The following is a 12,314-nucleotide window of genomic DNA, read 5'->3' as shown; positions in this document are numbered from 1 at the left end:
TTTGCAGGGCTATGGAGAAAGAAGAGGACTGGGACTAATGGGACAGCCTCGCTGTAAAGTCACGGCTGCAGAAAACAGTAACAGAACAAAAAACATTTTCCCCAGGCGAAGGGACAGTTTCTGATACAGGTTTTATTTCCAAAGCTGACCAAATGTAAAGTCATACGTACTTCACAATTCCTCACCTTTACTGGGCTCTAACACTATTGGATTAGGTATCTTAGCCTCACCATCCTCACTGCTGCTTTTCTCAGTTTCGCTTGCTGTAGGTGGAGCCTCTCCAGGTTTCACCTCGTCCTTATTCTCTGTCGGGAGGAAACATTCTGGTTAGTGACCCATCACAGCACAACAGGACGTGCAGGCTGTGCAAATACAAAACGCCAAGTATATGTAACGTAACCAGCCGACAGAGCAAAGTCCATCGCTTTTAGTTTTCATTCCCACCGCCCCTGAAGGTGCTGACTCTCCCCGGGGTACAGTTCCTGAAGCTGCTGACTCTCCCTGGGGTACAGTTCCTGAAGGTGCTGACTCTCCCCGGGGTACAGTTCCTGAAGGTGCTGAGTCTCCCTGGGGTGCAGTCCCTGAAGGTGCTGACTCTCCCTGGGGTACAGTTCCTGAAGGTGCTGAGTCTCCCTGGGGTACAGTCCCTGAAGGTGCTGACTCTCCCTGGGGTACAGTTCCTGAAGGTGCTGAGTCTCCCTGGGGTACAGTTCCTGAAGGTGCTGAGTCTCCCTGGGGTACAGTTCCTGAAGGTGCTGAGTCTCCCTGGGGTACAGTTCCTGAAGGTGCTGACTCTCCCTGGGGTACAGTCCCTGAAGGTGCTGACTCTCCCTGGGGTACAGTCCCTGAAGGTGCTGACTCTCCCTGGGGTACAGCCCCTGAAGGTGCTGAGTCTCCCTGGGGTACAGTCCCTGAAGGTGCTGACTCTCCCCGGGGTACAGTCCCTGAAGGTGCTGACTCTCCCCGGGGTGCAGTCCCTGAAGGTGCTGACTCTCCCTGGGGTACAGTCCCTGAAGGTGCTGACTCTCCCTGGGGTACAGTTCCTGAAGGTGCTGACTCTCCCTGGGGTACAGTCCCTGAAGGTGCTGACTCTCCCTGGGGTACAGTCCCTGAAGGTGCTGACTCTCCCTGGGGTACAGTTCCTGAAGGTGCTGACTCTCCCTGGGGTACAGTCCCTGAAGGTGCTGACTCTCCCTGGGGTACAGTTCCTGAAGGTGCTGACTCTCCCTGGGGTACAGTTCCTGAAGGTGCTGACTCTCCCTGGGGTACAGTCCCTGAAGGTGCTGACTCTCCCTGGGGTACAGTTTCTGAAGGTGCTGACTCTCCCTGGGGTACAGTTCCTGAAGGTGCTGACTCTCCCTGGGGTACAGTTCCTGAAGGTGCTGACTCTCCCTGGGGTACAGTTCCTGAAGGTGCTGACTCTCCCTGGGGTACAGTCCCTGAAGGTGCTGACTCTCCCTGGGGTACAGTCCCTGAAGGTGCTGACTCTCCCTGGGGTATAGTTCCTGAAGGTGCTGACTCTCCCTGGGGTATAGTTCCTGAAGGTGCTGACTCTCCCTGGGGTACAGTTTCTGAGGGTGCTGACTCTCCCTGGGGTACAGTTCCTGAAGGTGCTGACTCTCCCTGGGGTACAGTTCCTGAAGGTGCTGACTCTCCCTGGGGTACAGTTCCTGAAGGTGCTGACTCTCCCTGGGGTACGGGTCCCCTCAGCCCCTGAATGTGCTGACTCTCACTGGGGTACAGTTCCTGAAGGTGCTGACTCTCCCTGGGGTACAGTTCCTGAAGGTGCTGACTCTCCCTGGGGTACAGTTCCTGAAGGTGCTGACTCTCCCTGGGGTACAGTTCCTGAATATGCTGACTCTGCCTGGGGTACGGGTCCCCTCAGCCCCTGAATGTGCTGACTCTCACTGGGGTACAGTTCCTGAAGGTGCTGACTCTCCCTGGGGTACAGTTCCTGAAGGTGCTGACTCTCCCTGGGGTATAGTTCCTGAATGTGCTGACTCTCCCTGGGGTACGGGTCCCCTCAGCCCCTGAATGTGCTGACTCTCACTGGGGTACAGTTCCTGAAGGTGCTGACTCTCCCTGGGGTACAGTTCCTGAAGGTGCTAACTCTCCCTGGGGTACAGTTCCTGAAGGTGCTGACTCTCCCTGGGGTACGGGTCCCCTCAGCCCCTGAAGGTGCTGACTCTCACTGGGGTACAGGTCCCCTCCTCCCCTGAAGGTGAACACCCATACAACCAAGAGATGGGGCAAATATTTGACAGATGGAGTATAATGTGGGAAAGTGTGAGGTTATCCACTTTGACAAGAAAAATAAAAAAGTAAATTATTTAAATGGAGAGAGATTACAAAATGCTGCAGTACAGAGAGACCTGCATGAAACACAAAACGTTAGTATGCAGGTACAGCAAGTGATCAGGAAGGCAAATGGAATGTTGGCCTTTATTACAAGGGGGATAGAGTATAAAAGCAGAGAAATCCTGCTACAACTGTACAGGGTATTGGTGAGGCCACACCTGGAGTACTGCGTACAGTTTTGGTCTCCGTATTTAAAGGAAGGATATACTTGCATTGGAGGTTGTTCAGAGAAGGTTCACTAGGTTGATTCCTGAGATGAAGGGGTTGACTTATGAAGAATGGTTGAGTAGGTTGGGCCTAAACTCATTGGAGTTTAGAAAAATGAGAGGTGATCTTATTGAAACATTTAAGATTATGAGGGAGCTCGACAAGGTGGCTGCAGAGAGGATATTTCCACTCGTGGGGGAATCTAGAATTAGGGGGCACAGTTTAAAAATAAGGGGCCGCCCATTTTGAATTGAGATGAGGAGGAATTTCTTCTCTGAGGGTTGTAAATCTGTGGAATTCTCTGCTCCAGAGAGCAGTGGAGGCTGGGTCATTGAATATATTTAAGTTAAGGAAGGGTTGTGGGGAGCGGGCAGGGAAGTGGAGCTGAGCCCAATATCAGATCAGCCATGATCTTAAATGGCGGAGCAGGCTCGAGGGCCAAATGGTCGACTCCTGCTCCTATTTCTTATGTTCTTATGTTAAGAGGGACCCTGATCAAGGGCTCGACCTACCAGTACTCCCAGACACTGAAATTGCTCAGTTACATTCGTGGCAATAGTGCTCGCTCACCTGCCTCCCCCATGGTGTCTGTCTCGGGCTCGGGAGTTATAACTCTCTCGTTATCGCCGGCTGTTGCGTTCTTGTCCTCCTGAGTAGTGTTTTTGGCTTCCTGTGTTGTATTCTTTTCTTTCCGGGGCTTGGGTTTAGCAAACTTCGCTTTGTTGAGCAAGTATTTGACTTCTCGGTCCAGGAGGGTCAGCTTTGCCTCGATGTCCTTCGAGAGCAGGACGGGTTTATTTGTGGATGGCAGCTTATTCTGCTCCCCCACAGTCGTGTTTTTCCATGTCTGAAACATAAATACATTATTCAAACTTAATCCCAGTGTATTCCCAGGTGCTCTGCCTCATGCACAGTCACAGGACACTCTTGGGTACCCCAGATACCAACTCACCGATAGCTCACACTGGGGCAGTTTCAGATTCGGGCAGTCCTGATATCACATGCCGGGGTCCAGCTCCAGATACTGAACTCGTACCTCACTCGTGGACATTCCTCGTGTGAGTCGACAGCATGTGGGCATTAGACCGAGGCTGCTCACCCAGTCTCCAGGGGCATATTGACCAGCACAGGTCACCAGGCAAGGAACCTAAAGCCGTTGGAACAAAGGAGACGGCGGAGGGGAGATCTTATAGAGGTGTATAAAATTATGAGGGGGCCATAGAGTGGATAGAAAGGACCTATTTCCTTAGCAGAGGGGTCATCAATCAGGAGGCAAAGATTTAAAGCAATTGGTAGGGAGGTTGAGAGGGGATTTGAGGGGGAATTTTTCACCCAGAGGGTGGTGGGGGTCTGGAACGCACTGTCTGAAAGGGTGGTAGAGGCAGAAACCCTCACCACATTTAAAAAGTACCTGGATGTGCACTTGAAGTGCCGTAACCTACAGGGCTACGGACCGAGAGCTGGAAAGTGGGATTAGGCTGGGTAGCTCTGTGTAGGCCGGCGCGGACACGATGGGCCGAAATGGACTCCTTCCGTGCTGTAATTTTCTATGATTCTATAAGCCAGGCTGACATTATTTCTCCTCTCCTTCCCCCCCGGGGTCACTGTCGACACCCCCCACTAACGGAGGTCAGCTTGCTCAGCAGATCAGGGATCAGCTCAGTCACACACTCCGCAGACAGTGAATTCTCTCACTAGGCCATGGTGGTGGCGCGGAGCAGAGCCCCAAGCAATGGGTTCAAGCTGTGCAGCTTCCTTTAGTTCAACATTCCCTCCTTCACTTCATCCCCACCAGATGATTTAGAACAAATAAACCACCCTTATATATGGTAAGAAATGAGTGGGCCCTATGGCCCCTCGAGCCCGCTCCACCATTCAATACGATCATGGCTGATCTTCAACCTCAACTCCACTTTCCCCAAGCTCCATGTCTTTGATTCCCTTAGTGTCCATAAATTGATCTCACTTGAATATACTGAAAAACTCAGCACCCATAGCCCTCTGGGGCGGAGAATTCCAAAGATTCACCATCCTCTGAGTGAAGACATTTCTCCTCATCTCAGTCCTAAATGGCCGACCCCTTATCCTGAGACTGTGACTCCTGGTTCTCGACTCCCCAGCCCGGGGAAACATCCTCCCTGCATCTACCCTGTCAACCCCTGTAAGCACTTTATACATTTCAATGTGATCACCTCTCATTCTTCTGAATTACAGAAAGTATAGGCCCAATAGACTCAATCTCTCTTCATCGGACAGCCCTCCAATCCTCATGCCAGGAATTAACCAGTGAACTTGTTGAACCCCCATAAGGCAATTATATCCTGAAGTAAGGAGAGCCTCAGGTGGTCAGCTGAAAAACCAGGTGTGGCACGGTTTAAGGTTTTATGTTTTTCAGATAAACTCCAAAAAGAGTTTCAGACTCCTAGGCTTAGTCAACAATCCCAAGACTCTGCAGGCAACGCCTCTGCAATAAAACATGAGCAATTGAATTAACAGTCGCCTCCCACCCCACCTGCTTAAAATAATTGCTCTCTACCCCTGCTGCTGGATTGAATAAATGACCAGGCTTAGTTTTCAAAACCCCAGGCAGATTTCACCCTGTCTAGCAGCGCTGTGCTCAGACGATCAGATTCAGTTGTACTTACTGTTGTCTCTGCGATGACCTTCTCCAGCATGTTTAACTCCACCTCCGTGAAAATCTGGTCTGCTTCTGGAATAAGCCTTGCTCCCCTGAAGTTACAAAGGTAATAGTCAGATCATGTGAGTGGTTGCTGGAAGCAAGCAGGATTACTCCGAGCCGAACCATTCCGATTCCAGAGTTTATCCAGGGAGTAGGTGAGCAGGGAGGGCCCCGGTGCAATCCACAGCCTGTGCTGAGTGAGCCAGCGTGACAGTAAGGGCACTACAAGCGGCCGAGCACCACTGGGGCGGGAACAAACAAACCAGGGATCCCGCTGAGCACGTGTACTTCGTGAAGACAGAATTGGACTGAAGTACAATGGATCCCCGTCCCAGACTACAGATTAGGAAAAGGGGAGGTGCAACGAGACCTGGGTGTCATGGTACATCAGTCATTGAAGGTTAGCATGCAGGTACAGCAGGTGGTGAAGAAAGAAAATGGCATGTTGGCCTTCATAGCAAGGGGATTTGAGTACAGGGGCAGGGAGGTGTTACTACAGTTGTACAGGGCCTTGGTGAGGCCACACCTGGAGTATTGTATACAGTTTTGGTCTCCTAACTTGAGGAAGGACATTCTTGCTATTGAGGGAGTGCAGCGAAGGTTCACCAGACTGATTCCCGGGATGGCGGGACTGACATATCAAGAAAGACTGGATCAACTGGGCTTGTATTCACTGGAGTTCAGAAGAATGAGAGGGGATCTCAGAAATGTTTAAAATTCTGACGGGTTCAGACAGGTTAGATGCAGGAAGAATGTTCCCAATGTTGGGGAAGTCCAGAACCAGGGGTCACAGTCTAAGGATAAGGGGTAAGCCATTTAGGACCAAGATGAGGAGAAACTTCTTCACCCAGAGAGTGGTGAACCTGTGGAATTCTCTGCCACAGAAAGTTGTTGAGGCCAATTCACTAAATATATTCAAAAAGGAGTTAGATGTAGTCCTTACTACTCGGGGGATCAAGGGGTATGGTGAGAAAGCAGGAATGGGGTACTGAAGTTGCATGTTCAGCCATGAACTCATTGAATGGCGGTGCACGCTAGAAGGGCCGAATGGCCTACTCCTGCACCTATTTTCTATGTTTCTATGTCTATGTAATCCAGACAGTGACCATCTGAGAGTGAGTTTCGGCAGGTAGCAGTGCCCGCGGAGCCACCGCCCCAGTGCCAATCATGGCCAATGCCCCAGTGTCAATCATGGCCAATGCCCATGGAACCACACTCCAGTGCTGAACCCCGCCTTAAGAAGCGGAGAAATGATTTATAAAACTCTTCCTAGGTGGAGCTCCTTGCCTCCAGCGGGATACTTACTTGAGAAAGATGGCAGAGTGATTGAGCATGCTGTCGAGTGCAGCCAGGCGATCCGGCCACTTCCTCCTCTCTTCTACCTTGAAGAAGAGATCCTTACACAGCTTGCGTAGCTCAGAGAGCTTTGTCTTCAGTTCCTAAACACAAGAGGTACATTTCACCGGTTTTGCTGGGTACATCCCAACAACATGCACATGTAACAGGAATATACACAATACAGAATGCATCATGTTTGACAAAGCTACAGTGGAGGTGTTAAACTCAACAAGGTTGCATCTGGGACCCAGCATCAGCCAGATGGCTAAGCTGCCAGAATAAGCAAGACACCAAACAACTCACTTCCTAGTATCCGTTTTGTATAAAGCACTGGATTAGATTCCAGCCTCATACTCGCCCGATCTATTGTTTTCCGAACAGTGCATTCAGATGATGTATGATTGGTCGAGCAGTAGACAATATTGACCAGTTATCCACCCCGGTGCCAGAATACAAAGCAGCCAAATAAAACCAGCTCGAACCTTAGTGGTGGCAGCATATCCATCATCGTCCAACCACTTGGAGACCTCTTGGAGTTTAGCGGAGATCTGGTCCCGTTCATCTTGTTTCGAGACTGCCTGATACTCCTCCTGGTACAGCTTGTCCTGGGGAGCAGCAGCAAAGGTTAACAACTGCAGGCGTAGAAAGTCAATCCAGACACAGAATATTCTAAAACTCAAGAAAAAAGCAAGTGGTAGCCTCCCAATATTTCCCCTCTGCAGAACGCACCTGGTCTCTGCTCCAACATCAGAGCGAGCTTGGGACTCGGTGCAGGGACGGAGGCAGGAAGCAGCACAGGGGCGCCGACTCGCTGCATCAGCACACCGCCACCCCACACACATACAAAATACCATTCCCATCACCCTGCAAGCAGACACTTGTCTTCAGCCAGTAGAGTAAAATAGAAATTAAGATTTGTACAACTCCTTTCACAACCTCATAGACGTCCCAAAGCGCTTTACAGCCAATGAAGTACTTTTGCAGTGTAGTCACTGTTGCAATGTGGGAAATGCGACAGGCTTATTGGGCACAGCAAGCTCCCACAAACAGAAATAAGATAATGACCAGGTAATCTGTTTATTTTGTAATTTATTGAGGGATAAATATTGGCCAGAACACCAGGGATAACTCTCCTGTTCTTCTCCAAAATAGTGCCACGGGATATTTTACGTCCACTTGAGAGAGAGCAGACAGGACCTCGGTTTAACGTCTCATGCAAAAGACGGCACCTCCGACAGTACAGCACTCCCTCAGTACCGCACTGAAGTGTCAACCTAGATTTTTTTGTGCTCAAGTCTCTGAAGTAGGACTTGAACCCACAACCTTCTGACTCAGAGGCAAGAGTGCTGCCCACTGAGCCACAGCTGACAAATAATGTTACTGTAACAATGGGAATTTTATGGTTCTCTTCCTTATAACGAAGCTCACAGCAACAAATTGCCTTTAATGACTTATCAATAATACCAAAATACAGATTAGCACTACCCTATAAAGTCAAACAAAAGGTTAAACGTTCAAATAAAGGCTATAGCTACCACTCTGGGATTCACTGTGCAGTCACATCTCGAGTCTGTTCCAACAGTATGGTAGCTTTGTGCACCTTGTATAGGAAACTAGTTTACAAGAATCGAACTGCTGCCCTTGCACAATAGTGATCAATTAACACGGCCGTTTGAAGTTAAATAGAGTTACCAATTTTCTCTTTTCCAGCAAGGCCTTAAATTACACATCCTCTTTCCATACAACATGGTCTAACTGTTGCAAGGACATGCGTTACCGTAATTACAGAAAGACATTACTCAAAATAGCGGTTATTTTAAAAAGGTTCACATTGAGACACGATATCAACACATTTGTTCGTACTCTAGCATTAACACTTTCGACCAGACTGCCCCTCAAGATTGCTGACAACTGCACGCCGTGGCCCAGAATCAAACATCTTTAAAGCTCCTTTAGAAAGCAAAAAGCATAACACACCTATTAGCAACCCAAACACCAGAGATCTACACTGCTACAATTTTAAAACAAGTTCCAATCCACCTACAGCCAGCAGGGAAAATACTCCTGCAGGAGAAGTAGAGAGAAAAAATTACTCTTAAGGGATCAGATGGCAATGTTGAAGTTCATTGGACCCCTGTGAAATGCTCTGGAATGCAAAGGCTTTGTCAGCAGTCACTGCACAAGACCAGGTACTCGTGGCCCCAGTCTCATGATACAACTGCAACATCCTCACTGAGTGTTGGCACTGGGGTCTATAGTAGGAGAGAACAGCACATCCCTCAACCATCCCAATATGCTTCACACAAATCACAGTCCAGTGCAGTCCCTATTGTTTGCACTTGGCAGCAGAACTACTGTACTCTGGGTGAGAGCACTCCTTCCAACAAACCTGGTAAAGCAGCCCCTCCCCAAAACTGCAGAGTTGATCAGGAGTTGGGAGTCAATGCCCCACATAGCTGGCTGCAAGAGATGGGTCTGATGCAAATATCGGTAACTGGTCAGCATTACAAGTGTTTACCTGTGTTTCAAAGATGAAAGCCTCCAATGAATTGGCCATCTTTTCACGCTCGTGTTTTTGGAGGTCCCGATCTGTGAGGTCCTGAAGCCTAGGTGGAAACACAGGAAGAGTGAGGGACTGCAAAAGGAATGAGAGAGTGTCAAAAGGGCTAAAGCTTGCACTAGGTTGGGGGTCTATTTGGTGTAGGACATCTGTAACTGCGGCTAGGGCTGGGCTCCCCTCAAATAATTCGACAAGTTACAGCAAGTCCCATTGACGGGGTAGATGCAGGGAGGATGTTTCCCCCGGGCTGGGGAGTCCAGAACCAGGGCTCAGTCTCAGAATAAGGGGTCGGTCATTTAAGACTCAGATGAGGAGAAACTTCACTTAGGAGGGTGGTGAATCTTTGGAATTCTCTACCCCAGAGGGCTATGGAGGCTCAGTCGTTGAGTATATTCAAGGCTGAGATCACTAGATTTTTGGATATTAAGGGAATCGAGGGATATGGGGAAGAGTGCAGGAAAGTGGAGTTGAGGTCGAAGATCAGCCATGATCTGATTGAATGGCAGAGCAGGCTCGAGGAGCTAAATAGCCGACTCCTGCTCCTAATTCTAATGTTCTTAACCGGCTATATCTGGTACAGTACCTCTCCCATTATGGAATCTAATTGTAGTCTGAATAACTCCAGTGTTTGTGTCTCCAATATCCGATGAGAAAACAGAAAACATGTCAGAGTAATGTCTGTATGTTGTAAATTATGTTTCTGCTATAAATTATGCTTATATTTTCTCTGCCTCCTTTGGCGACAAGAGGATGTTAGAGCAACGAGTGGTCCTTACTTTTTTTGCGATTGGCTCATTTCCTCTTGCGACAGATCTGGCAGGTCCTGGATTTCCAATCTGACAGTCACTTCCTCACTAATCTTCACCCTCTTGGGTCCCTTCGGCTTCTTAACCTCCTCCGTTTTATTAGTTTCTGGATCTTTCACCTCCTCCTTCCCAACATCCTCGACTTTCTTATCCTGCACAAACATAAAATAAAACCCATCAGAGAGTCACACCCAGCTCGGCGACACATATACAGCACACCGACTCCAGAGCCAACACTGCAAGTACATGCCAAAACCCAGTCAGTCCACAGGAACTAACTCCCACCATTCATTAAATATAGCACAAGAAATAGGAGCCATGCGGCCCCTCGAGCCTGCTCCGCCATTAATAAGATCATGGCTGATCTGATCATGGACTCAGCTCCACTTCCCTGTCCGCTCCCCATAACCCTTTACTCCCTGATCGCTCAAAAATCTGTCTATCCCCGCCTTAAATATACTCAATGACCCAGCCTCCACAGCTCTCTGGGGCAGAGAATTACACAGATTTACAACCCTCAGAAGGTATTCCTCTTTTCAGTTTTAAACAGGTGGCTCTTTATTCTGAGACTATGCCCCCTAGTTTTAGTTTCCCCTATGAGTGGAAATATCCTCTTTGCATTCAACAGAGAGAGAATCCAAGCCTAGGAAACAGTCAGACACTATATTTGGTCTCAACAGCCCCAGGCTAGGTGGAGACAGCCTGCTCCCATCCAGCTGAGCTGCTGGAAAATACACATCTGGGCGCTGAACAATAGGATGGGGCTTGGCTATGATGCCTCCCATGGCTCACACGTGTAGAATGGCTGTTTGAGGGAGGTGCCACCAGGCTCCCATGCACCCCAGTGAGCTGGCGTCTACAGGCGAGCACATCACTGGGGGGGGGGGGGGGGAAATGGAAGCAGTATTCGCCTCGCAGGTCACCGTACCAGAGTTTCAGGTTTCTCAGATTTGGCCTGGTCCTCTCCTGCGTCAGCCTGATCCGCCTTCTCTCCGTCGGGTTTGTCTTTGCCCTGTTCCTCGGGCTTGGCACTCTCCTGCGCCGTGGGAGCTTCTCGCTCTTTCGGGGTCTCTGGTTCTTCCTGATCGTCCTTCTCACTTTTACTCGTGGACTCCTCTTCATCCTGCCAACAATGAGAAAAATAAAAGAATTTCAGCAGCAGCAGGGCATTCTTCTAGTTTCCACCGACAGTCCAGACCAGCTCACCTGGACTTGGATATTTAGGGAATCAAGGAATATGGGGATAGTGCAGGAAAGTGGAGTTTACGTAGACGATCAGCCATGGTCTCATTGAATGTCGGAGCAGGTTCGAGGGGCCAAATGGTCTACTTCTAATTCTTATGTTATGTTCTTATGGACTGCTCGTCACCCAGTGACTGTCGACTACTAACTGGCTGATTGAGTACACGGGGCTGAACAATCTCTGCACAGACAGAGCATTCAAACAGAAACACACAGACACTGGTCAGTCTCAACAGGAGGCTGCTGGCCAGCGAATGGAGCAGCGTGCAGCCTCCTCACATTCCCTCCTGGGCCATAAACACTTTCCTCGAAGAAATTGCATCGTCCAGACCAGCATCGTGTGTCACAGCGGTGTGTGCACCAGTGAGCGCCCCACAACACAGCGTGCAATGTAGGACAGGACAGGCCAAAACAATCAGCTCATCCTATAACTGGATCGAGGCAGCACCCTCCTCACTCCCCCGAAAGGCACCTGGTTACTGTGCAGCCTTAGCGCCATCATCTATTTTGCCATCTTTCTCTCCGTCTGCAGACACCAAGTCTTCCTGATGAACAGGCCCACGGAGACCAGCAATGTTCCAGTGCCTTAATATGCGAGCCTAGGCGGTGAGCATCAGTGGGCTATCACAGCCAGCTGATCCAGCCCACACTGTCCAACAGCGGTCACTGGACAGTGAGCGGGGGATGCTGGTTTCGTCCTCCCTTAGCCTCGAACCGCTTCTCAGCCTAGACCAGATGGAAGCCCAGACCAGGAATCAAACTAGAACTCTCCTGGTCTGTATGACCGTGTATTTACCCATCAGGAGAGCTGCACAAGGATGGAGACCAGAGCAGGAGTGTACTTACCTGCACGGATTCAGTCAGGTTCTCCTTGCCATCTGTTTCGGAACTCCCACCTCCAAATAAACTAGAAATGGTGTTCCCAAGCTCTGCAGGGGAGAACAGACTATGAGAAATGGCAAAACACTGCACCAGAAACAAGCCTTTAGCCAAAGCTGAAGTTAGTTAACATTTTTTTTAAAAACCACAGCTCTTTACAAATAAACTGCAACACATGCACCCCGTCACACCCTCGCTGTGACTCCCACAGGCCCCAGCCACTCTCTGGGTCCCTCACACAAGA

General features: G+C 49.6%; 1 protein-coding gene across 3 annotated transcripts in view; it reads right to left on the bottom strand.

Annotated features, from left to right (window-relative positions):
• hyou1 (hypoxia up-regulated 1) overlaps positions 1–12,314 on the bottom strand; it is a 44,089-nt gene that overhangs the window by 2,255 nt on the left and 29,520 nt on the right. For 2 of the 3 annotated variants that reach the window (XM_070894556.1, XM_070894557.1), the window contains exons 16-24: positions 12,038–12,120; positions 10,878–11,072; positions 9,920–10,101; positions 9,102–9,189; positions 7,066–7,188; positions 6,551–6,684; positions 5,211–5,295; positions 3,136–3,412; positions 186–305 (exon numbers count right to left, since the gene is read on the bottom strand). In XM_070894556.1, coding sequence (XP_070750657.1) covers positions 186–305; positions 3,136–3,412; positions 5,211–5,295; positions 6,551–6,684; positions 7,066–7,188; positions 9,102–9,189; positions 9,920–10,101; positions 10,878–11,072; positions 12,038–12,120 — 1,287 coding nt within the window. Of the gene's footprint in view, positions 1–170; positions 306–3,135; positions 3,413–5,210; positions 5,296–6,550; positions 6,685–7,065; positions 7,189–9,101; positions 9,190–9,919; positions 10,102–10,877; positions 11,073–12,037; positions 12,121–12,314 lie in introns of all 3 variants that reach the window. The other variant, XM_070894558.1, reaches the window with a different exon arrangement.

This window comes from Pristiophorus japonicus, chromosome 11 (genome assembly GCF_044704955.1).
Source record: "Pristiophorus japonicus isolate sPriJap1 chromosome 11, sPriJap1.hap1, whole genome shotgun sequence".
NCBI classification, from domain to species: domain Eukaryota; kingdom Metazoa; phylum Chordata; class Chondrichthyes; family Pristiophoridae; genus Pristiophorus; species Pristiophorus japonicus.
The sequence above is the reverse complement of the archived record's forward strand: the minus strand, read 5'-3'. Positions and strand labels throughout refer to the sequence as shown.